Below are 27,397 nucleotides of genomic sequence, written 5' to 3'. Positions count from 1 at the left end.
ACAGGCCGAACGGAAGGACGGTGTATTGATAAACCTGGCCGTCGAGGCGAATCTCAAGAATGGCCTGTGACGGGATTTATCTGAATCTGAAAGTATGCATCTTTCAGATCGAGAGAAATAAACCAGTCCCACTGGCGCACATGCGCGAGGAGTTTCCTGATTGTAAGCATTTTGAACGGTCTTTTTGCAAGCACCTTGTTCAAAACCCTGAGATCTAATATGGGTCTGAGGCCGCCGTCTTTCTTGGGAACAAGAAAATAACGGCTGTAAAGCCCCGACTTCGCTCAGAGAGGGTGGCACTTTTTCTATGGCCCTTTTGCACAGAAGGCTTGCTATTTCTGAACGAAGCATGCACGCTGCTTCCGTGTTCACAGTGGTTTCGAGCCAGCTCTGAAGCGAGGGGCGGCAATCGAACTGTAGCAAATAGCCCTGTTGTATTGTGCTTAACACCCACTTGGATATCCCTGAAATAGCTTCCCACGCTTTGAAGCGTAACGCTAGAGGGTGAATGGCCAATTCGCTCTGATTGCCGCACACAGAGCGTTGAACAAAATGTGTGAGCTGCGTTTAGTGTGTTCATGCATGATTGCTCGCGAGACAGCATGAACAGGCTGTTTTGTGAGTGACTTCCGATTGGAATGAATGGGGAAAGAGTCACATCTGTTACGTGATGCGTAAGCATAGTCATGGGCACGGGACTTACACACAGAGGAATGGTTGCTGGCCGTGTAACAGAGCGGGCAGAGAATGGGCGCGCGCACGCATTTGTGGGCGCATTTATTGACTCTAGCGCTCGAGCAGTTCAGTAACCGCTTTATGTGAGCGTGCTCTGGTGGGGACACGAGACATGCAGTGCTTGTGTGCAGAAGTGAACACTGGATTGTGGGCACATTTTCTACACATAGGGCTGGTCGTGTGACAGAGCGGGCAGAGAATGGGCGTGCGACGCATTTGTGAGCGCCTTCATTGACTCTGACGCTCGAGCGGTTCAGTAATCGCTTTATGAGAGCGTGCTCTGATAGGGGCACGGGATGTGTTATGCTTGTGTGTAGGGGCGAACACTGGGTTGTGGGCACTTTTTCTACACATAAGACATGTTTGCTCTTTACAAGATTTATTTGGGTCGCCGTGAAAACGGCGTTTGAGTGCAGAGCAAGCGGGCAGTGTCACCGGCTTGTTGGCTGCTAAATTCACCACTGTAGTAGCCTGAGAGAAGGGGACTGACAGGGGTAAAGCTTTGACAGTGGTCCGGCCGGCGGGACTGAGCCGTCGTTTGTTCAACACAGTTAGGAAGACTTCGGCTGCTCGGGTTTCAGCGTTACCTTAGATCGAGGCCCGCGGGCGGCGGTCTCGCGGCGGCTGTCTGAGCGCTGATCGAGGGCGGCCGCCCTGTCGACGCTGAGAAGTCTGAGATTGTTGAACTGGGCGCTGTGAAGAGGCTCGTGCAGGAGGCTGATCACGTGAGCGGCCTGCAGAGGAGCTAGCGCGACGCGGCAGGAAGAGGTTCATGGCTTGGGTGGCTTTCTGGACTTCTGAGAAGCGGTCAACAATGCCACTCACCGCGGAGCCGAAGAGACCGGTTGGAGAGAGCGGTGCGTTGAGGAACGTGGAGCGCTCTGCTTCTCCCATGTCGGCTAGTGTTAGCCATAAGTGTCTCTCGGTCACAGTCAGCGAGGCCATGCACTTCCCTAGAGCTTGGGCTGCAGCTTTGGTAGCGTGAAGGGCGAGGTCTGTCGCGCCGTAGATCAGTAACAGCCTCTGGGTGCCTGCCTTTCTCATCCCACTCCCGAAGAAGGTCTGCTTGTAGGATCTGTAAAGCGGCCATTGAGTGCAGAGCAGATGCGGCTTGGCCGGCGGCGGAATAGGCGCGGCCAACATAGGCGGAAGTCGCTCTGCAGGCCTTAGACGGGAGCACAGGCTTGGAACGCCATCTCGCGGAGGGCGGACAAAGGTGTGCTGCTACCGAGTCCTCGACCGGGGGATGGAGGAGTAGCCTCTCTCAGTGGCGCCGTCCACCGACGCGAGAGAGGTGGAGACGTGTGAACGGGTCCTGGCTGAAAAAGGAGCGTTCCACGACTTTGCAAGCTCCGTATGTAATTCCGGCAGGAAGGGAGCGGCCCGGCCGCGGGTGTAGAGCGGCGATGGCTTTGAAGAAAGCAGCCGTCGAGTCTGTTGGGTGCCTGCTCAGGGGCGGTGACCACTCGAGCCCGAGGCGGTCGACGGCCTGTGTGAGGAGGCGTGTTAACTCCCCTTCGACTCGGTGCGGGTCCTGCTGGATTCCTGGGCTGAGGAGGAGGCTTGGGAGCCTGTCCACTCCTCGCTGTCCGAAGCCATGATGGAACAGCGGCCCTTATCCTCCGCCGTCATCCGAGATGGCAGCAGTGCGGCCGCTCGGCGGCAACTGCGCGTCCGGGGGCGGGAGGGTGAAAGCGATGCTCGAGGAGAGGCTCCGGCGAGGCAGTCGCTTCAACCACAGTTTCTGGCAGCCTTTGTGAGCGGCGCTTCTTCCTGCGCGGCTGAGGGTAGAGGCGCGGCGGTTTCTGCTTTGACCGCTCGAGTCGAGCCCGCAGGGTCGACATCGGTAGCTCCTCGCAGAAATCGCATCCGCCCTCAGTGAGGGCGAGCTCTGCGTGCCCCAGTCCCAGGCAGAGAGCGCAGATGATGTGGCGGTCTCCTGTGCTGAGAAGGCGCGACATGAGGCGCAAGTGGAGCGAGGCATCTTGAAAAAGACGCTCGTACTCTTTTGTGAATAGTTCGTGAGAACTAGCTTGCTGAATAAAAGGATACGTCGTCGGATGGCGTAGCTTCGCAGGATGGCTGAAGGTGGCTGAGACGGCCGGCTTCTTCTAGCGCTGTCCACGCTTGCTAGATGCCCCTCAAACGGCGACGCGGCTTCCAGGTCAGCGATGCGGAGAGCTTCGCTGAAGAGATGAAAATCAGGGTTCCAGCCTACGAACTACGCTTATATGCACTCTAGTCACGCCCATTTTGGCGGGCTTTGATGCAGTGAGCGCGCGGACGCCTCTCATTGGATGCGAGTTCGCCCAAGCTCGTCTATAGGCTGCAGCAGTTGCCGCAGAGCAACCTATGAGCTCGCTAGCTAGCTCGCTCAAGGTCTGCAGCTGCCGCACTGCGTTGACAATGGATACAAAAATTAAGGATAATTTTTTGGCTTCAATATCTCAGAAAAGATGAATCTTTCCCGTAGCGTAAGCTAGCTTACGCAATACGAGAGAACCTCTCGTAAGAGAACAAGAAACCTTCAGAATAAAACACATGTATCTTGTGTCGTTTACACACAATCAAAGCTCTTAACCAACCCTAAAATCTGATTAGTTGACAGGACTGCTGTTACAGGATCAACAATAACACTGATCCAGAAGCACATCTTGCACAGATGGAACACAGAGGTATCAAAAGATTCTAAGACTCAAATTCCAAATGGCAGAGCTCAGGAAATGTAAGATTGTTGATACTTTTACATTTATGCATTTCGCAGACGCTTTTATCGAAAGGGACAATCCCCCCGGAGCAACCTGGATTAAGTGTCTTGCTTAAGGATACAATGGTGGTGGCGGCTGTGGGGCTCGAACCAGCAACCTTCTGATTACCAGATTACCAGTTATGTGCTTAGACCAGTACACCACCACCACTTGATATATTTCTAATATGTGAATGAGTAATATTAATATCATACCTGCTCAAAGAACTCGTCCATGAAGCCTTTCTCAACACCAACAGTCACGTCATCCTCCTCTCCTGCCTCTTTCCCCTGATCAAAACAAACACTAATAGTTAATAGCTGATTAGTCCATTTCAATCTCAGATGGCCCACAGATCGTGTATGGCACACAAAACTGTAAAAATCTTTCTCTGCATAATAAGTGCTCATCTGATTGGCTGGTTTGATGGACCTTCTGTGAGTAAAAGCAAACAGGACTTTGTATTAGTCTGTTTTTAGAAACAGGTTTGCGTTCACAAGATTCTGCGTGGATACAATAAACAAGTTTGAGGATAAAATAATCACAGGATTTGACAACCTTTGCCAGGTTAAGGGGCGTTTGCACTACACTTTGCGCTCTATTCGCTCCCATTCAAACGCATCCAAACAGGGGAGACAGGTAACACAACCTCATGTACAACACTGCGTATAGAAAGTTCAAGTTTTGTGAACTCTGGCCTGCGAATCCGTATGAAGACAGGACGCGTGACCAACAGAACTATGAAACGTCACACACTGACTAGTGATTGACTGATATGGGTATTTTGATGGCTGATGCCGATATCCAGAGAGCAGAGTCGTCGATAGGCCAATATATAGGAGGCGGCCGCAGACATTGGACTGGAGCCATGGAAGACTGAGGGTGGAAGCCGTGGGAGGCTCGAGGGGCGGAGCCGTGGGAGGCTCTGAGGGCAGAGCCGTGGGAGGCTCTGAGGGCGGAGCCATGGAAGACTGAGGGTGGAGCCGTGGGAGGCTTGAGGGGCAAAGCCATGGAAGGCAGAGCCGTGGGAGGCTCGAGGGTCAAAGCCGCGGAAGGCGAAGCCTTGGGATGTGAGGTTGGTTATGTGACAGAGCAGCACACATAAACTTTGAAGCAAGTAGACTATTTATTTCTTCTAAATCGTAGCCCTTTTCAATTTAATAATCGATAAGGTCATATCATGATTTTGATTTGATTTTGATTAGTTGTGCAGCCCTAGCGGATGTATTGAAACAGATATACCGTTTTGTCGAAATAAAGAAGAAATGTAGGAATCTCAGCATGAAGTACAGATTTTGGTTCCCATCTACACTTATTGTCACTGTGAGGGAAGGTGATTCTGTGATATGAGTGTGAGGCGATTGTCTGTGTTCCACAACTGCTTTCGTGTCCTTGAATAACGTATAACGTGCCAGTAAGGACAGCCGGTGGGCTTTCTGATGCACTCCTAGGGTAAGATGGTGCCCCCCTAGGGAGTTGGTGCCATAGGCAGACTGCGTAGTATGCATGTAGGGAGCGGCAGTACTGTTTGTATGTTTGGGGAGGGTGGTGTGAGATAATGTCTTTTCTGTTTTTTATTGTTCTGGTTCTTGTTCTTGGGAAGATGGTTGGGGTAAAGGTGGATACAGTTACAGTTCGGTCGAAAGGTATGGTTAAACTAAACTCTCATCGGATGTTAGTACATATTCTTATTTTAATACAAATATTTAAATATGAATAGAATAGGTCAGACACACGGAGAAGGCACAGTAAGGCTTCTGAGTTGGAATGTGAGAGGTATGAATCACCCAGTGAAAAGACGTACCGTATACAGTATATGCATCTTAATAAATTACAAGCTGAAATTACATTTCTGCAGGAGACTCATATCAAACAAACAGCAAAGGTGCTTCTTAATCCTGGATGGGCAGCTCAGATATACAGTCGACCTTTTCTACCAAAGCAAGAGGGGTCGCGATTATTGTGAAAAAACATGTACCGTTCATACATAAACAGGCGATAAACGACAATAATGGTAGATACATCATTTTATGTGGTGAAATAAATTCAGTTCCTATCACACTGGTTAACTTGTATGGTCCTAATTATGATGACCTGTCCTTTTTTGAAAAGGTTTTAGACAAAATACCTGATATTACGTTATCTAATGTGATTATAGGGGTGACTATAATTGTGTCATTGACCCAGTAAAAGATGCACAGCCTAGACACACCACAAAAAGTAAATCTGCAGCTACTTTACAAAGTTATTTGAAAAACTTCAATATGGTAGACGTATGGAGGTGTTTAAACCCATCTGCTCGAGAATATTCTTTTTACTCATCAGTACACAAGTCTTATTCTAGAATTGATCTTTTTATTATAGATTCTAAATTGTTGCACACTGTTGGGTCCACTCAATATAACAACAGATTAATATCAGATCATGGATCTAAGACTGAAGTCAGAGAAGGGAACGTGTAATTGGCGATTTGACAACTCCCTATTGAACGATATTACATATTGTGAATACATAAAAGACAAAATTGCATTCTATCTGTCAGAAAATGATATTGGTAATGTGAACGACCCAGTACTGTGGGACTCGATGAAAGCGGTTATTAGGGGAGATATCATTTCATTTCAAATAAGGAAAAGCAAAGAAAATAAAAAGAGATTGAATGAAATAGATACCTTAATTACTGAATTAGAGATTATAAACAAAATTATTGCTCGTCTATTCTAAATAAAATTGTGGCATTAAGAAGTGAATACAACTCTATTCTTGCAAATAAAATTGCTAAACAGCTTAACCAGATTAAGCAACGGTATTTTGAACTAGGTGAGAGACCCCATAAACAACTAGCTGGACAGCAGAAACAGTCACAAGCATCCAGAGCCATTTATAAGATCCGGACAGAGAATGGAGAAATTTTAACCGATCCCAAATGGAGAAATGAACCTCTTTTATAAAGAGGTATATACGTCTAAAGGAAATATAGACATTAATGAAATAAATGCATTTTTATCTAATATAAATCTTCTCCGATTAAGTGAAGCTGTTAGAATGTTAGAGGAGGAAATTATTTTAAAAGAGATCAATGAAGTTGTCACTATCCTCCCTAATAATAAATGCTCTGGCCCTGACGGGTTTAGTGCAGAATATTATAAATAGTTCCCCGTCTGTCGCTCTCTCCACGTTGTGTCGGAGAAGCGACACTAGGGGTCTCTCTTGAGCGCCGAATATCCCTCTGATCCATTGAAAAAAGGCCAATGAGAAGTTGGCAGCCAGTATTTGCATACCCCGCCCCTGGACATACGGGTATAAAGGCGAGGCAAATACTAGAGTTCATTCAGAAATTTTCTTCGGAGCCGATGGTTGTGCATGCTGTTCGCATGAAACACACCCGTTCCTGTATTCCTCTGACGCTACTGCATGCTGTTGGATTGAGGGCGCATTACAGCGGCGATTCTTCTCCTTGCACGGCAGTGTATATTGCCCCTGGCCGCTTCGACAGCGCAGTATAAAAAACTCAGACGTGTTTTAAAAGAGTGATTTTCTTTAAAAGAGTAATTTTCTCTAAAAGAGCAAATACACAGCGGCATTGAACGTCCTTTTCAGGACGCGTCTTTGTAAAGATGCCTTTCCGCCCCTGTGTAGTTCCTGGATGCGGTAGAGTGCTCTCCGCTTCAGACGGCCACAGGCGTTGTCTCGTGTGTCTGGCCAGCGATCACACCGAGGCTGCGTTTGTGGATGGTTCATGTTCTCACTGCGAGAACATGACCATGACAACATTGCGGTCGCGGCTCGCTTACAACCGTAAGCAAGCCACTCCAGCAGCCCCTCGCATTGCTCCTTCTTCCCACGGGCTTGAGGACGGTGCGAGTGGCGCTGGAAGCGATTCGGGAATGGCAGTGGGTGCGGCTCCGTCGGGTACCCCCCCTCGGACCACCCGTCCCCCGGCACGCTCGTTGACTCCCGTCCGTGCTCGAGGCAACAGCAGCTCGCCTCACAGCCAGCTTGCCTATCCTCTAGAGCTAGAGGTGGATGAGCTCGCTGCTGATGTCTGATGCGGATGACTCCCTTGGGCTGCTGCCTTCGGGCCAGCACGCCCAAGCCGAGGCTGACGCTCAGATGTCCGACATGCTTTCCCGGGCCGCCGCAAGCGTGGGCTTGGACTGGAATCCCCCGTCCTCCCCACAGCTATCGCGGTTGGATGACTGGTTCCTGGGGTCCCGATGCCGCTCACAGCCGCGCCCCCCCCCGCCACGGGTACACGACGATCCCCCCGGTGGATAGGGCTGTTGCGCTGTACTCCCTTCCAAGGCCTGTAGGACAACATCCTCGCTGACAGCGAAGGCCTACAGCGCCGCCGGAAGTGCCGCTTCCGCCCTGCACGCCATGGCCCTCCTGCAAGTCCACCAGGCCAAGGCGCTCAAAGAACTGCACATGGGTAGCCCTGATCCCGACGTGCTGCAGGAACTGCGCTCAGCGACCAACCTCGCCCTCAGAGCCATGAAGGTCACGGCGCAGTCACTCGGGCAGGCGATGGCCACCCTCGTGGTCCAGGAACGACACCTATGGCTGAACATGGTCGAGATGCGTGAGACCGACAAGCTTCGCTTTCTCGATGCCCCAGTCTCCCAGTTCGGTCTCTTCGGCGACACCGTCGAGGAATTCACCCAGCAGTTCTCAGCGGTGAAGAAACAGACGGAGGCGATATCACATATCCTGCCCCGCTGCAAACCTGCCGCCCCGAGGGCGTCCCCCTGCGAGGAAACGACAAGCTGCTCCGCCTCAACCTGGGCCCAGCTCTCAGCCCACGCGTCGAGCGCTCCGCAGGAAGCAGACACCCCCCGTCTCACGGACCCCCTCGAGGACCCGGAAGGCTCCCAGGCGCTCCTGAGACGGACGACCCAGAGCCCAAGACGTTAGCGCCGGAGATGGTAAGACCACTCCGTCCCCCGGTGGAGGGCCGGGAGGAGAATTTTCCTTTAAAAACTTTTTTAAGCAATTTTACAGAAATGGAAAACTGAGTCTGTGTCCACTCTAGAAGAGCTGAGATATAAGTTATCGAATAGAATTGAAAAAATATGGAACCCAATAAAATCTTTCATTGGCAATCTTGATGTATCATTTGAAATGCTTATTGGTCAAGGATAGATGTGCGCTCTGTGTGCTTTGATTGGTCTTAGATATTGCTTATTAAATTCTTAAGGAAATATTCTAATAACATCCGACAATTAGGTTAATGAAGATTGTTACTGCCTTTAGTTTTAGTTCTTGTTAAAGTTATAGGGAACGTGTAATATCCTACGAGACAGGATAAGTCAGCAGCAGTTTTTTCTTTTTCCTGTATATTCATTTATATTTCTTTGGTTTACTTATGAAATTTTCTACCAAGATGTATGTCTGACCAAGGTATATGTAGGTTGTTGTATGCATGTATGCAGATTGTATAATAAGAATAAGTGAATATGTATGGACAAATATGTGTATATGTTAATATGCATATGAATGTGTGTGAGTGTGTGCATATACAGTACATATAAGTATAGCTATGTATAATGTTTGACTTTTACTTGTAATGTATGGAATTTGTTTCCCTGTTCATGAAAAGCAAAAAAACTTTTTTTTTTAATTGTAACGTTATAACTTTTGATTGCTCTGTCGGATCAACACAACATCTTTCTCAGATACAGTTGACTTGATTGGGAACAAAACAAAAACAGTTTTTCAGAGTCAGTGTATTTACACCCAGAGAAAAATAAGAAAAAATTTTAATTATTTGGTGAATTTTCAGCAGTTTCTTAGGCTGAGAGTCTCAGAATGTATCGTCATCTATACCAGGGATCGGGACCCTATGGGTCACGAGTCACAAGTGGCTCGTCGAGTCTCTCACCATTCACCAACACATTCTAGAGATAATTTTCAAGCAGAAAGTGTGGGTGCGATTGCAAAGCTTGAAGTCAATGACACTGTTTTGGTTTCCTTTCTTCTGAATTTTACAGCCTACTTCTGGTGAACAAGGTTTGTGTCCAAATGTGGATTTTTTATGCAGAGTATTTTGCTGATGTACCAGCCACTGTGGAAGGCGACCTGTAAGACTTCTCGTGATATACTACAAGAAATTAGACACAAAGATGCATGTTTGATGAAATGTGATTATATTTCGAAGAACAGACTAAAGAAAAGCCGCCGATGCGCGTCTGATTTGATGTGCGCGCGGTGAACTCTGAGTGCAATGAAAGCACTTCTCCAACACAAGCACATTCATAGAGTTCTGGGACTCGTTTCCCAATAACTATTGATCTTAGCTGTTAAGAGCATGTTCTATGAGAGATTTTATGAATATTCCTTATTTTTTAACAATATGTAAAATGAGACGAGGCTCGATCCAGTTCACAAGCTCCTCATCCAAATGTATTTCATGCACGAGTAATTTTGCTCATCTACCTGCAAAAGGTGTCTCGGAGTGACACGACAAAAATGCTGACGTGTTTGAAGAAACATACTTTATTATATGTTTAAAAACAGATAAAAGAAAAGCTGTCAATGCTCGTGTCTGATTTGCTGTTTGTTCACAGGCGTGTAACGGGACCCTGTCTCGTGGAACAAGCGCATGTAAAGAGTTTTCACTCCTTTTCTCTGTTTCATCCAACTGAAAACTGTTTGGGAGAATAATGTCGTCTATAAGAATGCTGCACATGATCTCTGATCATCTCGTGAGGTGCTGTGAGTTTAGTTCACTCTTACACATTGTGAACGCAACTCTGCAGGTTCAGAAATATATACAGGTATCTTTGTATTAAATAAACAAAGACGAAAGTGATGAAATCATAAGGTAATACAAGACACGTTTGATAAGAACACACATTTGGCAGCATTTTTTGGGAACACAAGAATAGTTTTTTTGCACCTGTTGCCACATACTGATACTTGCGTGATGGTAAATGTTTTTTTTATCACTTTGTTATTTGTATTGCTTTTTCATTTCATTTAAAGTGCAATTTGAATTTAGAAATGTCTTTTGTTCAAGTTTTTCGTGTTTCAATAAATTAATACAATTTTAAAGCAAAATCAATGAAGCAAAAATATTCACGATCTTGGAGATTGGCCAAAAACATATGGGGCAGTGGTGGCTCAGTGGTGGAGGCTCAGGGTTACTGACCAGAAGGTCAGGGGTTCAAGCCCCAACACCACCAAGATGCCACTGTTGGGCCCTTGAGCAAGGCACTTAACTCCAGGTTGCTCCGGGGGGATTGTCCCTGTAATATGTGCTCTGCAAGTCGATTTGGATAAAAGCGTCTGCCAAATGCATAAATGTAAATGTACATATCGCCCAGCCCAAAAGGGAAGTTACATTTGTCATTTTATGGAGACTTGCACAAACACGTGTACTCAATTCCATATTGCAACATGTTACCTATTAATATTTGCATATTTGCTTTTTTTGAGTAGTCTATGGGCAATATAAACATTTTATTTTATTGAAAAACTTTGTTTTTGAAAATAGTAAATTATTGGTTTGTGGTATGACTCTTTCGAGAAATGCATCAACCAAAAATAAAAACAATTGGGTCCTTAGTGAAAAAAGGTTCCTGACCCCTGCTCTATACTATTAAAGGTTTTCTTCACAGAGATACCAAACACTAGACCCTCCTTTTTTTAGATTTTGTCGAGTTATGAGTTTTAGGTATGCCACTGAAACAGGAAATCTTTTTAAAGAGTTAAATAAGCTGATTTTTGGAAGTTATCAGGGTATGCATGTAAACGGGCTCATTGATCCGGAAACTCACATCCATGACGTGTTGAAGAGCTTCTGAACATGAATATCTCAGTAAAAACTGAACACACTAAAGAGACTGTGCAACATGAAAATAAAAAGCAGCACAAAGTGAATCAATAGTTGAAACACAGCACGACTGAACCGCTGTCATGTGTGTTTGTTTAGTGTAAGATTAGTCAATGATTAATAGTGCTGAGATCAATCTACAGCTCTGGATCAGTTGAGACCAACTGGAACATCAAAAACACAACATACACATCAAATGCACTACAGCAGGTTTGAATCACCTCATTTTCAGAGACATTGTGTTTCAAAGGAAATGATGTATATCTACAGCGCTGTTGTGATTACTTGTGCAATACACTAACTAGCAATAACTATTGCCATTTATACTTTCTCAAATATGGTATTGCTATTGCTAAAATACTTTAAATAATATCATTGTTATTTTCTTTGATCATATAGAATGGTCAAATACATTTCAAAAACTTTGATCTGTTATACGTGCAGCTGTGAATGTTAATTATGTTCATGAATATTTAAATGAGTGTATTTTAGCATCTCTTCGGCGCGTAAAACATTATAACTCACCGCACGTGCGTCTCACTCACACACACACACACACACACACACACACACTCCGCGCCGGATGAAAAACTCAATTCAAATCGATTTATATTGATCGTTCATTTCATTTCCCACAAAATGGCAACAATTTTATTACAAACAGGAGAAACTAATGTGACAATACAGCTCTGAAAGATTATTATTGATCAGTGACATTCAAAATGTGATTGTTATTAAACATTCAATAATGCCTTCTGTCGTTTAAAGATCATTAATATGAACTTCTGTCCTTAAATGAATAAGTTGCACTCGACAGATTATGAGATGATTCAGAAACACTCACATGTCGGAGTTCTTGCGTGCGATCCTTCATGTTTCACTCGCAGCGGTCTGACGCGCTCATCGCTCGCGCAGCGGAGCGTCAAACTGATCATCTCACGCGCTTAGTACACACGATATCGATCAGTGTGTTTCGAGAACGACATCATCACATCAGGTCTAATGATTGGGGTTAAAGGAAATACTTACAGCATTTCTGCCTATAAAAATGGATTCAAATGTTAAAAACATGAAGAATGTTTTAAAATGTTCTTCAGTTCCATTCTTTCTGCTGTGCTTCATATATGGACAGAGTGTGGAATGGGATCCAGCGCTTACAAACAGAAAATAAAACATCTTATTCAAAGTTTAAAAGTGATTCATGATTTTACTCATTCTTGTTTATTGGATATTTTTATTTGAATTATTGGTAATCATATTTTCACAGCAGTGTATACATAACAACATAAACATTGTTTGCAGAATTTATTATGAGTGATTCTGAATGGATTCAAATCTGTTCATGTTATAAATACAAATGAACTCAGATTCCAATTCTTTGCAAATGTTGTTGATTTCCTGCAATATGTGGATCACGTGATCTCTAAATCAGTCTGTAAGAATAGAAATGTGTTGTAAACTGGAGAAATCCTGAGCACATGAATGCACACAATGTAGAGACGGGTCAGAAGCGTGGTCTCCTGTGACGTCCCGTGTACTTGGTGTCGGCTCTTACGTCCCTGAGAAAACAAAGAGGGGAAGTATAAACAATGATGTTTAAAATAACATCATTTCCTCCAAGGCAAATGACAATAATGAACTTGTAATTAATGAGAGACTACGTGGAATATTGTAACTATTTATAACATTTATTTGTCAAAAAATGTGATGATAAAATAATGTTGAACAGTGACCAGTAAAAACACTTTCTCTTCCACATGTGTTAATATGAAACTCAAGCAGCAGTTGTGAGATACTTCATGTTAAAGAGGTTTATAAGTAGAGAACGAGACATACTTCCCCTGTCGACGGCGTCTCTCTTTCTTCTCCACGATCCAGTCTTTGCTCTTCTTCACAGACTTTCCCTTCATCGCTTTAAAACGGGACCTTTAATTGACAGGAGCAGATGGTGACAAGTGTAAATCAAGTGCGTGTGTGTGTGCGCACGTGTGTGTGTGTGTGTGTATGTGTGTGTGCGCATGTATGTGTGTGCGCACGTGTGTGTGTGTGTGTGTGTGTGTGTGTGTGCGCACGTGTGTGTGTGTGTATGTGCGCATGTGTGTGTGTGTGTGCGCGTGTATGTGTGTGTGTGCGTGTATGTGTGTGCATGTGTGTACCTCTGCGCTGTGAACTGAACTTGATTTGACACTCGTCTGTCGGCACTCTCTGAATCTAAACCCTGAAATCAACACAAATCATTCAATCATCACAGTCACCTGTGCGTTCATGTGTTCACACCGATGCTGTACATACCTTTGGTAAAACGCCTGATACGCCAGCAAACAAACACAGAAAAAACCTTTGAAAAAAAGGTGAAGATTATAAAGTCACTCATTATGATGATTACATATACTTGTGTTGATGAATGATAATAACAGCTGCAGTTTGTACTTTTTGGCTTTGCTGCTGTTGGGATAATCCACCACCATTCCTCCTGTGAATCCGGCTTTCATGGACTGAGATGTGATCAACTCCAACTGACCACACAAACAACACAACTACATCTCAACTCGCATTTTATTCATTTGTTCCTCTGACAAGATTAAAGTGAACAGCACACAACTGTGTTCATGAAACACTGACCTGCTCAGAGTTTTCTGGGTAAATCTGAAAGACAGCACGCGCTCCTCTCGCCTACAACAACATGAACAGTCAGTTTATCAGCTCATATTGTTATAAAGGACTATGTGTTTCCTGTCAGTTTGAGGAAAATAATTTTATAGGGAAGACAAGCAGTAAAAGAAAAAAAAAAACACATACTGTGGCAAGAAAAATATGTGAACCCTTTGAAATTAGCTGTTTTTCTACATTAATTTGTCATAAAATGTGATCTCATCTTCATTAAATTCACATGTATAGACAAACACAAGGTCCTGAAGCTAACAACACAGTTAGAATCTTTCATATCTTTATGAACACATCCCATTAAACATTCACAGTGCTGTGGAAAAAGTAATTGAACTCCTAGGCTAAAGACTTCAACAAAAGCTAATTAGAGTTAGGTGTTGGCAAATCTGGAAATGTAATTAATGAATTGAGATTGGAGGTGTGGGTTAGAGCTGCATATAAATGTAGATGATTTAGTACTATAGGTACTCTCACTAGAAGTGGCCGTTAGATATTCATCTGTCCACAGTTAGACAAACTGTCTATAAATGGAGATGATTTAGTACTATATGTACTCTCTCTATAAGTGGCCGTTAGATATTCATCTGTCCACAGTTAGACAAACTGTCTATAAATGGAGATGATTTAGTACTATAGGTACTCTCACTAGAAGTGGCCGTTAGATATTCATCTGTCCACAGTTAGACAAACTGTCTATAAATGGAGATGATTTAGTACTATATGTACTCTCTCTATAAGTGGCCGTTAGATATTCATCTGTCCACAGTTAGACAAACTGTCTATAAATGGAGATGATTTAGTACTATAGGTACTCTCTCTAGAAGTGACCGTTAGATATTCATCTGTCCACAGTGAGACAAACTGTCTATAAATGGAGATGATTTAGAACTATAGGTACTCTCACTAGAAGTGGCCGTTAGATATTCATCTGTCCACAGTTAGACAAACTGTCTATAAATGCAGATGATTTAGTACTATAGGTACTCTCACTAGAAGTGGCTGTTAGATATTCATCTGTCCACAGTTAGACAAACTGTCTATAAATGGAGATGATTTAGTACTATAGGTACTCTCTCTAGAAGTGGCCGTTAGATATTCATCTGTGCACAGTTAGACAAACTGTCTATAAATGGAGATGATTTAGTACTATATGTACTCTCTCTAGAAGTGGCCGTTAGATATTCATCTGTCCACAGTTAGACAAACTGTCTATAAATGCAGATGATTTAGTACTATAGGTACTCTCACTATAAGTGGCTGTTAGATATTCATCTGTCCACAGTTAGACAAACTGTCTATAAATGGAGATGATTTAGTACTATAGGTACTCTCACTAGAAGTGGCTGTTAGATATTCATCTGTCCACAGTTAGACAAACTGTCTATAAATGGAGATGATTTAGTACTATATGTACTCTCTCTAGAAGTGGCTGTTAGATATTCATCTGTCCACAGTTAGACAAACTGTCTATAAATGGAGATGATTTAGTACTATATGTACTCTCTCTAGAAGTGGCCGTTAGATATTCATCTGTCCACAGTTAGACAAACTGTCTATAAATGGAGATGATTTAGTACTATAGGTACTCTCTCTAGAAGTGGCTGTTAGATATACATCTGTCCACAGTTAGACAAACTGTCTATAAATGGAGATGATTTAGTACTATAGGTACTCTAGAAGTGGCCGTTAGATATTCATCTGTCCACAGTTAAAAAAACTGTCTATAAATGGAGATGATTTAGTACTATAGGTACTCTCTCTTGAAGTGGCCGTTAGATATTCATCTGTCCACAGTTAGACAAACTGTCTATAAATGGAGATTATTTAGTACTATATGTACTCTCTCTATAAGTGGCCGTTAGATATTCATCTGTCCACAGTTAGACAAACTGTCTATAAATGGAGATGATTTAGTACTATATGTACTCTCTCTATAAGTGGCCGTTAGATATTCATCTGTCCACAGTTAGACAAACTGTCTATAAATGGAGATGATTTAGTACTATATGTACTCTCTCTAGAAGTGACCGTTAGATATTCATCTGTCCACAGTTAGACAAACTGTCTATAAATGGAGATGATTTAGAACTATAGGTACTCTCACTAGAAGTGGCCGTCCAGCTAAGATGACTCAAGGTAATAAATAAACCTAGAGTGACAGATGAAGACTTGAAGGAATCACTGGAACTGGTTAACATCTCTGTTCATGAGTCTACTATACAGAAAACATTAAACAGGCTTTCTGCTTTCTAGCAAAAACATTGCTGCACACCTGAAGTTTGCCAAAGACCACTTTGACACTCCACAGCACTACCGGAATTTTTTTTTTTGACTGATTAACTAAGGTGGAACTGTTTGAGAAGAACATGCAGCACTATGTATGGCGTAAAAAGGGCACCACATGCCAACATGAAAACATCATCTCAACGGTGAAGTATGGTGGAGGGAGCATCATGATTTGTGGCTGCTTTGCCGTTTCAGGGCTGGACCGCTTGCCATCAAAGGAAAAATGAATTCCCAAGTTTATCCAGATATCCTACAGGATAATGTCAGGTTGGCTGTTTCTAGTTGAAGCTTAGTAGAAGTTGGTTGATGCAACAGGACAATAACCCAAGACATTGAAGTAAATTCACTACAGAATGACTTTTGGATTGTCCCAGTCAGAGCCCAGACATTAACCCAATAGAGATGCTGTGGAATGACCTCAAGAGAGACACCAGACATCCTAAGAATATGTCTGAACTGAAGCAGTTCTGTAAGGAAGAATGGGCCAAAATCCTGAATGTTGTACAGGTGTAATCCAGTAATTAAATCCAAGGGTTCACTTACTTTTTCCACAGCACTGTGAATGTTTAATGGGATGTGTTCAATAAAAAAGATGAAAGAATATAATTGTTTGTGTGTTGTTAGCTTAAGCACATTGTCTACACTTGTGACTTCAATGAAGATGAGATCACATTTTATGAATAATTAATGCAGAAAAACAGCTAATTCTAAGGGGTTCACATACTTTTTCTTGCCACTGTATATTTCAGTGATAACTGAACACATTGTTTAGTTTGTAAACATTCAGAATATGATGCAAGAGTTACATGGACTACTTTGACACATTTGGCTCCTTTTCAACCTTTAAAGTGAGTCACAATCATAAAAACATTTCCTTTTGTGTTTCACTGAATAAACTCACACAACATGAGGGCAAGTAAATGATGACAGAATTTATGTATAGGTGAACTATTTCTTTAAAGCTTATGTACTTTTTTTCAGTGTTAAATACCAGTTTAATATGCAGAGACAACTAGAAGACATTCATAGATTCATTCTCTTGAAAACTGTAAACACTGTGTCCCTGTGGCACTAAGAAAAGTCCTGTTTGTTTTGAGAGACAATAACATACACTCGACCAATGGGTTGAGTAGGGGGCGGGACTATCTGTTTATTTGACCAACAGCATAAGAGGGGCGTATTCAGACAGCTTTTTTAATGTTTGATAAATGACTCGTGTAGATCAGTCATGACTCAGCAGATAATAAAGACTTGTGTAGAAGATGTGTATCTCACCAGTGATGAGTACAGCGAGCTGAAGAACCTATACAGTCTCTTTGGAGGACTGTGAGTTTTCTTATCTGCGTTACACAACCACTGCAGTGCTGAAATACTGAACACAACACCAAAGATCTCATATGTGAGCTCACATTCAGCTATATTATTAGTGTTTCTGACTGGATCTGTACCTTATACAGCCATCAAACACTCCAGGTCTGAACGGGACACCCTGACCCATGTCACCCAACACCACATCACCCTCCACATCTCTGTCCAACGCAACATCTGCACATCACACAACACAACACAACACAACTGAGCACATTTTCATGCGTATGTGTGTGTGCTTATTTCTGTGTGAGCGAGTGTGTGCGTGTATGTTTGTGTTAGTTTGTATGTGTGTGCTTGTATGTGGGTGTGTGTGTATGCGTTTGTGACTGTTTGTGTGAGTGTGTGTGTGTGATCATGTGTGCGAGTATGCATGATTGTGTTATGTGTCCGTGTGTGCCCGTCTGTGCGCATGTTTGTGCGAGTGTGCGTGTGTGCATGTTTGTGCGATTGTGCGTGTGTGTGCATTTTTGTGCGAGTGTGTGCGCATGTTTGTGCGAGTGTGTGCGCATGTTTGTGCGTGTGTGTGTGTGTCCGTGTGTGCGTCCGTGTGTGCGCATGAATGTGTGTGTTTGTGCGAGTGTGCGCATGAATGTGTGTGCATGTTTGTGCGAGTGTGCGCATGAATGTGTATGTGTTTGTGCGAGTGTGTGCGCGTGTTTGTGCGAGTGTGCGCATGTGTTTGTGCGTGTGTGTGCGTGTCCGTGTGTGTGCGTGTATGTGTGCGTGTCCGTGTGTGTGCGTGTATGTGCGAGTGTCCTTGTGTGTGTGAGTGTCCGTGTGTGTGCGTGTATGTGTGCGTGTCCGTGTGTGTGCGTGTATGTGTGAGTGTCCGTGTGTGTGCGCGTGTGTGTGCGCATGTGTGTGCGCATGTATGTGTGAGTGTCCGTGTGTGTGCGCGTATGTGTGAGTGTCCGTGTGTGTGCATGTTTGTGTGAGTGTCCGTGTGTGTGAGTGTCCGTGTGTGTGTGCATGTATGTGTGAGTGTCCGTGTGTGTGCGTGTATGTGTCCGTGTGTGTGCGTGTATGCGTGAGTGTCCGTGTGTGTGCGTGTTTGTGTGAGTGTCCGTGTGTGTGCATGTATGTGTGAGTGTCCGTGTGTGTGCATGTATGTGTGAGTGTCTGTGTGTGTGCATGTTTGTGTGAGTGTGTGCGCATGTTTGTGCGTGTGTGTGTGTGTCCGTGTGTGTGCGTGTATGTGTGAGTGTCCGTGTGTGTGCGTGTATGTGTGAGTGTCCGTGTGTGTGCATGTATGTGTGAGAGTCCGTGTGTGCGCATGTTTGTGCGAGTGTGTGCGCATGTTTGTGCGTGTGTGTATGTGTCCGTGTGTGTGCGTGTATGTGTGAGTGTCCGTGTGTGTGCGTGTTTGTGTGAGTGTCCGTGTGTGTGCATGTATGTGTGAGTGTCCGTGTGTGTGCATGTATGTGTGAGAGTCCGTGTGTGCGCATGTTTGTGCGAGTGTGTGCGCATGTTTGTGCGTGTGTGTGTGTGTCCGTGTGTGCGTCCGTGTGTGCGCATGAATGTGTGTGTTTGTGCGAGTGTGCGCATGAATGTGTGTGCATGTTTGTGCGAGTGTGCGCATGAATGTGTATGTGTTTGTGCGAGTGTGTGCGCATGTTTGTGCGAGTGTGCGCATGTGTTTGTGCGTGTGTGTGCGTGTCCGTGTGTGTGCGTGTATGTGTGCGTGTCCGTGTGTGTGCGTGTATGTGCGAGTGTCCTTGTGTGTGTGAGTGTCCGTGTGTGTGCGTGTATGTGTGAGTGTCCGTGTGTGTGCGCATGTGTGCGCATGTATGTGTGAGTGTCCGTGTGTGTGCGCGTATGTGTGAGTGTCCGTGTGTGTGCATGTTTGTGTGAGTGTCCGTGTGTGTGAGTGTCCGTGTGTGTGTCTGTGTGTGTGCGCATGTATGTGTGAGTGTCCGTGTGTGTGCGTGTATGTGTCCGTGTGTGTGCGTGTATGTGTGAGTGTCCGTGTGTGTGCGTGTTTGTGTGAGTGTCCGTGTGTGTGCATGTTTGTGTGAGTGTCCGTGTGTGTGCATGTATGTGTGAGTGTCCGTGTGTGTGCATGTATGTGTGAGTGTCCGTGTGTGTCCGTGTGTGTGCATGTATGTGTGAGTGTCCGTGTGTGTGCATGTATGTGTGAGTGTCCGTGTGTGTGCGTGTATGTGTGAGTGTCCGTGTGTGTGCATGTATGTGTGAGTGTCCGTGTGTGTGCATGTATGTGTGAGTGTCCGTGTGTGTGCGTGTATGTGTGAGTGTCCGTGTGTGTGCATGTATGTGTGAGTGTCCGTGTGTGTGCGTGTATGTGTGAGTGTCCGTGTGTGTGCATGTTTGTGTGAGTGTCCGTGTGTGTGCATGTATGTGTGAGTGTCCGTGTGTGTGCATGTATGTGTGAGTGTCCGTGTGTGTGCGTGTATGTGTGAGTGTCCGTGTGTGTGCATGTTTGTGTGAGTGTCCGTGTGTGTGCATGTATGTGTGAGTGTCCGTGTGTGTGTGCATGTATGTGTGAGTGTCCGTGTGTGCATGTATGTGTGAGTGTCCGTGTGTGCATGTATGTGTGAGTGTCCGTGTGTGTCCGTGTGTGTGCGTGTATGTGTGAGTGTCCGTGTGTGCGCGTGTATGTGTGAGTGTCCGTGTGTGCGCGTGTTTGTGCGAGTGTCCGTGTGTGTGCGTGTATGTGCGAGTGTCCGTGTGTGTGCGTGTATGTGCGAGTGTCCGTGTGTGTGCATGTATGTGTGAGTGTCCGTGTGTGTGCATGTATGTGTGAGTGTCCGTGTGTGTGCATGTTTGTGTGAGTGTCCGTGTGTGTGCATGTATGTGTGAGTGTCCGTGTGTGTGCATGTATGTGTGAATGTCCGTGTGTGTGCATGTATGTGTGAGTGTCCGTGTGTGTGCATGTATGTGTGAGTGTCCGTGTGTGTGCATGTTTGTGTGAGTGTCCGTGTGTGTGCATGTATGTGTGAGTGTCCGTGTGTGTGCATGTATGTGTGAGTGTCCGTGTGTGTGCATGTATGTGTGAGTGTCCGTGTGTGTGCATGTATGTGTGAATGTCCGTGTGTGTGCATGTATGTGTGAGTGTCTGTGTGTGTGCATGTTTGTGTGTGTGTGTCCGTGTGTGTGCATGTATGTGTGAGTGTCCGTGTGTGTGCATGTATGTGTGAGTGTCTGTGTGTGTGCATGTTTGTGTGTGTGTGTCCGTGTGTGTGCATGTATGTGTGAGTGTCCGTGTGTGTGCATGTATGTGTGAGTGTCCGTGTGTGTGCATGTTTGTGTGTGTGTCCGTGTGTGTGCATGTTTGTGTGCGTGTGCATTCACCCAGCATCGCTGTACTGATGTCCACACCAACCCAATAATGACCCGCTTCAGATAAATAATCTCCACTCAGTCCAGAGCCACAGCTGACAGATGAAACATAGTAAAAAAAAACATGTAAACACAGTATTCTGAAGTCAAGCGTGTGTTAAACGTTCAGTGAGATTCTCACCCCACATCCAGCAGATAACATGACTGATCTTCAGGAAGATTCAACAGCTCGACGGCTCTCTCCGACATCTGCGTCTGAATCTCTATCATACGAGAACTACAAAACACACAATAATATTACTAAGTGATCATGAGACATTACACAGTCACTGAACATTTCATCATCATGTACACTCACTTCTGGGAGTATTTTTTGGCCTCTTCCTCATTGTAGAACTGTAAATAAATAAAAACAACAAATAAATCAGCAAAAATCTATTAAATGAATTTGAATGATCTAAACAAACATGACATCTTTTGTACATAAGGTCAAGTAGAAGGTAAGGGTTATGTGACATATTAAAGTATGTTGTCAGTCAAATCTTTTAAATATCTAGTTTAAATCACATGTGTCAAGTTCGTTAAAATGTAATCTTTGTCCATTTTGGTTTCATAAACTGCTGAAAAACATTTATAGTATTTTTACAAAATGTAATGTCTTCAAAAGTGTACACAAATGAATCACTCATTTAAAAAGAGTTTTAAAAAAACTCAAGGTAAAATATATATATTTACTAATATTATAAATTAAGTCACGAATATCAAACGTTTTTTCTCAGGGTTTGTCCGAATGACCTGAACAAAATGTGCCTTTTCATAAAAATTACAATTTCCACTATTTTTAATAAATAGTACTAATACAGAAAAACTATGGTAATAAAAATAATAATTTTGTGGTTATTTTGATTTACACAAATGCCATGACATGTGTAGTAAAACTGTAGTAATCACAAGATTAAAACAATGGTTACTATTATATATGGATACAGCGTAATGTATTAAACCGTGGTTTCCACACAAAAAAAACTGTTGGTTAACCTACAACAATCATATTATATTACTATGGAAAAACTAGTTTTCTGCCAAAATCTATGGTTACTACAGTCTACAATTTTGATAGCACTTTAATATAAGGTTACATTTGTTAACATTAGTAAATACATTAGGCATCATTAACTAATGACGAACAAAATATTTTTTTCAATATTCATTCATTTTTATTTATGTATAAAAATACAAATGTTCATTGTTAGTTTATAGTGCATTAACTAATTTTCACATATACAACATTTGATTTTAAAAATGTTTAAAATTTTGTAAATCTAGAATTTAACATTAACCAAGATTAATAAGTGCTGTAAAAGTATTATCAATTGTTCATGCATAGTAAAACCATGATACACACGAAATTTCAATTTATATCACCACAGTTTTTGTTTTCATGTATTATCACTATGCTTTCACTACAAATACCATTAAAATATGGTTAAGGTTGTAAAACCATGGTAAATTTATTGCGAGGGAACGCAACACTTATTGAGAGGGAACGCAACATCATGAGGGCACGTAAAACTTATTGCGAGAAATCTGATTTTCATCTTTGAAGACTGGCTGTGCATACTGTCAGCATAGTATGGCACTCTGGTGGCTGTCAACCAAAAGCAACATGGTTCAGTGTATTGTGCACAGAGCAGTAATACGGAAAGTTACAGGTTCGAACCCTGCTTGGGGTGCCTTGTAAACCAGTGTGCATTTGCAAAATACACCATAGTCAAACTGAGGGTCCTCTAGGTCCTGTAGGCCATATTGGCAATTTAGGGGGCTTGGCCCCGGAATGGCTGCTTGCAGCTGTATTTATTATTATTATTATTATGGAAGGGAGTCTATGGCAGCCTTATGATCTGTACATAGGAAAATTATACAATTTGACACAATGATAGGGGTGGGCATGAATGGCCCTTATACCAAATTTGGGATTGCAAGGTCATACTTTATGACCTTGCACCACCTGTACAAAAATTAACTTTGAATGTATCTATTGAAATATTTGTCCTATAGACACACTTGTATTTATTGTCTGATTACTCTCCTCCTGATGATTCAAATGGACATTTAAACTCCACCCATTACAATCTTATGATATTTATAGTTTAAAAAGATGTCCTGAGCATACCTGAGCCGTTTGGAGACAGCGCCACATAGTGGTCAAAATGCTTATTCAATATAAGCTAAAATGTTGGTGTTTTATTGCATCCTTACTAAATTTCTAAATATAGATATATATATATATATATATATATATATATATATATATATATATATATATATATCTCACCTAAAGGATTATTAGGAACACCTGTTCAATTTCTCATTAATGCAATCATCTAATCAACCAATCACATGGCAGTTGCTTCAATGCATTTAGGGGTGTGGTCCTGGTCAAGACAATCTCCTGAACTCCAAACTGAATGTCAGAATGGGAAAGAAAGGTGATTTAAGCAATTTTGAGCGTGGCATGGTTGTTGGTGCCAGACGGGCCGGTCTGAGTATTTCACAATCTGCTCAGTTACTGGGATTTTCATGCACGACCGTTTCTAGGGTTTACAAAGAATGGTGTGAAAAGGGAAAAACATCCAGTATGCGGCAGTCCTGTGGGCGAAAATGCCTTGTTGATGCTATAGGTCAGAGGAGAATGGGCCGACTGATTCAAGCTGATAGAAGAGCAACTTTGACTGAAATAACCACTCATTACAACCGAGGTATGCAGCAAAGCATTTGTGAAGCCACAACACGCACAACCTTGAGGCGGATGGGCTACAACAGCAGAAGACCCCACCGGGTACCACTCATCTCCACTACAAATAGGAAAGAGAGGCTACAATTTGCAAGAGCTCACCAAAATTGGACAGTTGAAGACTGGAAAAATGTTGCCTGGTCTGATGAGTCTCGATTTCTGTTGAGACATTCAGATGGTAGAGTCAGAATTTGGCGTAAACAGAATGAGAACATGGATCCATCGTGCCTTGTTACCACTGTGCAGGCTGGTGGTGGTGGTGTAATGGTGTGGGGGATGTTTTCTTGGCACACTTTAGGCCCCTTAGTGCCAATTGGGCATCGTTTAAATGCCACGGCCTACCTGAGCATTGTTTCTGACCATGTCCATCCCTTTATGGCCACCATGTACCCATCCTCTGATGGCTACTTCCAGCAGGATAATGCACCATGTCACAAAGCTCGAATCATTTCAAATTGGTTTCTTGAACATGACAATGAGTTCACTGTACTAAAATGGCCCCCACAGTCACCAGATCTCAACCCAATAGAGCATCTTTGGGATGTGGTGGAACAGGAGCTTCGTGCCCTGGATGTGCATCCCACAAATCTCCATCAACTGCAAGATGCTATCCTATCAATATGGGCCAACATTTCTAAAGAATGCTTTCAGCACCTTGTTGAATCAATGCCACGTAGAATTAAGGCAGTTCTGAAGGGGAAAGGGGTCAAACACAGTATTAGTATGGTGTTCCTAATAATCCTTTAGGTGAGTGTGTGTGTGTGTGTGTGTGTATATATATATATATATATATATATATATATATATATATATATATATATATATATATATATATATATATATATATATAATTTTTATTTTTTAAAAACCTTCTCTCAGTGCTGTGGTCTGTGCAGTGTACCCTTCTGGCGTGGAGATCGAAAGGGCCCCAGTTCAAGCCCAGCTCTGGGCAAGTTGAATACAATTTAGAAGTTGCAATGAAAATCGTATCTGGACTTTTCTTTCTTTCAGTTGTGTTTGATATCAGCTATATCCTCCTTCAAACTTGGTCCAATTTGTCCAAACAATGGCTCAAAAAATCCAGATCGAGCCGCACAGAACGGACCTGAACATTTTTATTTGTACTGTCGTTCAGAAATTATGCCAACGTGAAGTTAACGAGGTCAACATGAAAATGGATTTAAGGCTGTATCTTAGCAATACTTTGTCCTATCGAAAAGAATTTGATTTGCTTCATCAAGACCAGGAGCTGAGGTAACATGCAAAGGTTGGTGACAGTGCCACCTATTGTCAAGAAATGTAAAAATTGGCTATTTTTGCATGCAAGTTTTGAACTGTTTGTCCTAAATTCATGAGTGTTGTGTCTTGTGATTCCTTGGGTTGTGACAATATTAAAAATATATTTTTTCAAACATCAGACATATAACCTCTCCACCATTTTTAATTTTTATGAAAAAGTAATACGGGCATATTTAAAGTGCATTTTACTCATTTAACCTGAACACATATTTGCAAGCACAAGCTTTGTTGATGATAATGAGGCAGCATAAACGCTAGTTAAAATATAATCTAAACATTCATATTATTTTTATATCATATTACATATCATATTTATATCAAACAGCATACAATATAAATACCTGCTTTAGCCGAAACAGCATTTAAATGTAACTAAAACTTGCTTATTAGGATATATTTCAAATGTCAATACTCTGAATCCTGGCTGGCAAGTCTGGAAACAGTCCTACTAGTAAAATATGTACGTTTATATAAAATAACATGTCAGCTAATGAAAACTAATTGACTTACTCGTCTGAAATTGTATCCTTGGTTGGACCAAGTCTCTCTTCAAAATACAAATGTTCTTTTTAAGACAGTTCATTTTTGTGACGCGTTTCTGAAATATGCTCGTGAACACAGAGACTGCTGAAAGCTCACCCTTTTTATTATATTTATTTTACAAAAGCACATGGTTTTGCTGTTATTTTGAGTGTACACAAATAAAAGTAGACACTTTATAGTCTCTAATGATGTCTTACACTTATCTGTATGCCCCAAAAATGATGGAGAATTTTATGTTGTTTCTGCTGTAATGACGAAAATATCCAGCAGGACGCCGGCGCGTCCGTCGACCCCAGAGGGTTAATGTGTTTTTAAGCAACTGAAAAAAGCACAAATGTCAAGGCATGTTAAAACTTCTCCAGGCTCAAAACACCCTCAGACCCAAGAGGGTTAAACTATATTTAATTTGACACAGTGACCTAAACATTTTATGTTTATGACGCAACACACCCGAGACGCTACACAAGCATGTCTGACGCAGGTGAACATTGACGGTCCTTAAACAAGCCCTCATAATAAATCTCTGATTGATAAATTCACTTGTGAAATGGATTACTGTGAACTGTGTGTCAATGATTGACTTATGATCAATAATATGGTAATAAACAATACATTGTATTCTAAAGCCGCTTTTTGTATTATAAATGATGATCTCTTCTGCCACAAGAATGTGATGTATTTGAATTATCTGAATATATATATATATTTTATATTTAAAGATAACTATGTATAATTATATATTGATATAAATATGTATAATCTTATATATTGAATTATTGTTATATGAGGGGCTTTCTCAGGAAATATTTGTATATGCGATTAATCATGATTAATTAATCAGGACACCATGTAATTAATTTGATTAAAATGTTTAATCGATTGACAGCCCTAAAATAAATATAATCAGTTTGTTTTTTACTTTATGATTCTCCAGTAATTAACTAGTATTGGTTCATTAAGTATAGGATTCATGAAGGCACAACAATCAATGAACTTCATTTTAATGCTCATTCTCAGCTTTTATATCCATTTAAGTGTTATTGTAAGTGAAACTAAATGAATATCCCTCATCTAGCTGAACAGAACTGATCCAGAAACAGCTCATCATCACACTGTAAACACACGGTTGTTAATCAACTATTCTTTAGATGTTGTATTGTCTATATCTACAGTGTAAGTTTCTTGCAGGACAGCTGGTGATAAATACTGTATGAAGTTAATCACACCGCTGGGATGAGCAACTGGAGAGACTGAGGACTGGTTATAGTTAATATGTAAAGACTGCATTTGGGATACAACTGTATTACAACTACTGACCAGAAATCGATACAGGCCCTTGGTAGAAAGAGAACACATGTTGCCCTCACCACCTTCAAAGTCGCCCATGTCTGATCTACAGTGTCTCTACATTGAACATTAAAGCTGTAATAATGTCGCTTCACTCACCAGCTCAGGAGGAGCCTTGTGTTCAGGTCTACGACAGCTGGAAGACATGATGAAACTGATGAAAATACACTGAAACACAGATCACAACATATGCGCGCAACCATGTGGCCAACACTGATGACGTCATCTTTACCAGACAACACGCGTGCTTCGAAGAAACATAAAGACTTGAATTATACATACATTATAACTGCAAACACGCTCAAGTGAAAGCATGCAGAATACAGTTTACTTCCATGTGTTGAATTTCGAGCAAGTGGATAGTAACTGTTTCCTGTGGGACATTCTCCTAACGGGTTTTATCTTATAACGTATCATCGCATAAAAATATGCATTGAAAGTGTTGATATCTAACAAACAAATAGAAATCCACTTCAA

The 27,397-nt window shown here is 42.5% G+C and overlaps 2 protein-coding genes across 6 annotated transcripts in view; both read right to left on the bottom strand.

The window, feature by feature from the left end:
• Positions 1-12,421, bottom strand: part of stx1a (syntaxin 1A (brain)) — an 89,827-nt gene extending 77,406 nt beyond the window's left edge. For all 5 annotated transcript variants that reach the window (XR_007968765.1, XM_052106517.1, XM_052106514.1 and 2 more), the window contains exons 1-2: positions 12,161-12,421; positions 3,698-3,772 (exon numbers count right to left, since the gene is read on the bottom strand). Coding sequence is in view for 4 of the 5 variants with exons in the window: in XM_052106517.1 (XP_051962477.1) it covers positions 3,698-3,772; positions 12,161-12,190 (105 nt within the window). In the remaining variant the exon portion in view is untranslated. The remainder of the gene's footprint in view (positions 1-3,697; positions 3,773-12,160) is intronic.
• A 123-nt stretch (positions 12,422-12,544) lies between these two features.
• bud23 (BUD23 rRNA methyltransferase and ribosome maturation factor) lies at positions 12,545-27,151 on the bottom strand. The gene is made up of 12 exons (XM_052106518.1): positions 27,020-27,151; positions 21,296-21,333; positions 21,119-21,214; positions 20,950-21,032; positions 17,718-17,814; positions 17,545-17,641; positions 13,939-13,989; positions 13,747-13,832; positions 13,609-13,654; positions 13,473-13,534; positions 13,153-13,242; positions 12,545-12,875 (listed from the first exon to the last, which is right to left on the bottom strand). The coding sequence occupies exons 1-12, from the start codon at positions 27,065-27,067 to the stop codon at positions 12,821-12,823; spliced, it is 849 nt and encodes a 282-aa protein (XP_051962478.1). The 5' UTR covers positions 27,068-27,151; the 3' UTR covers positions 12,545-12,820.
• Between the last annotated feature and the right edge of the window lie 246 nt (positions 27,152-27,397).

This window comes from Xyrauchen texanus, chromosome 36 (assembly GCF_025860055.1).
Source record: "Xyrauchen texanus isolate HMW12.3.18 chromosome 36, RBS_HiC_50CHRs, whole genome shotgun sequence".
NCBI lineage: Eukaryota > Metazoa > Chordata > Actinopteri > Cypriniformes > Catostomidae > Xyrauchen > Xyrauchen texanus.
The sequence above is the reverse complement of the archived record's forward strand: the minus strand, read 5'-3'. Positions and strand labels throughout refer to the sequence as shown.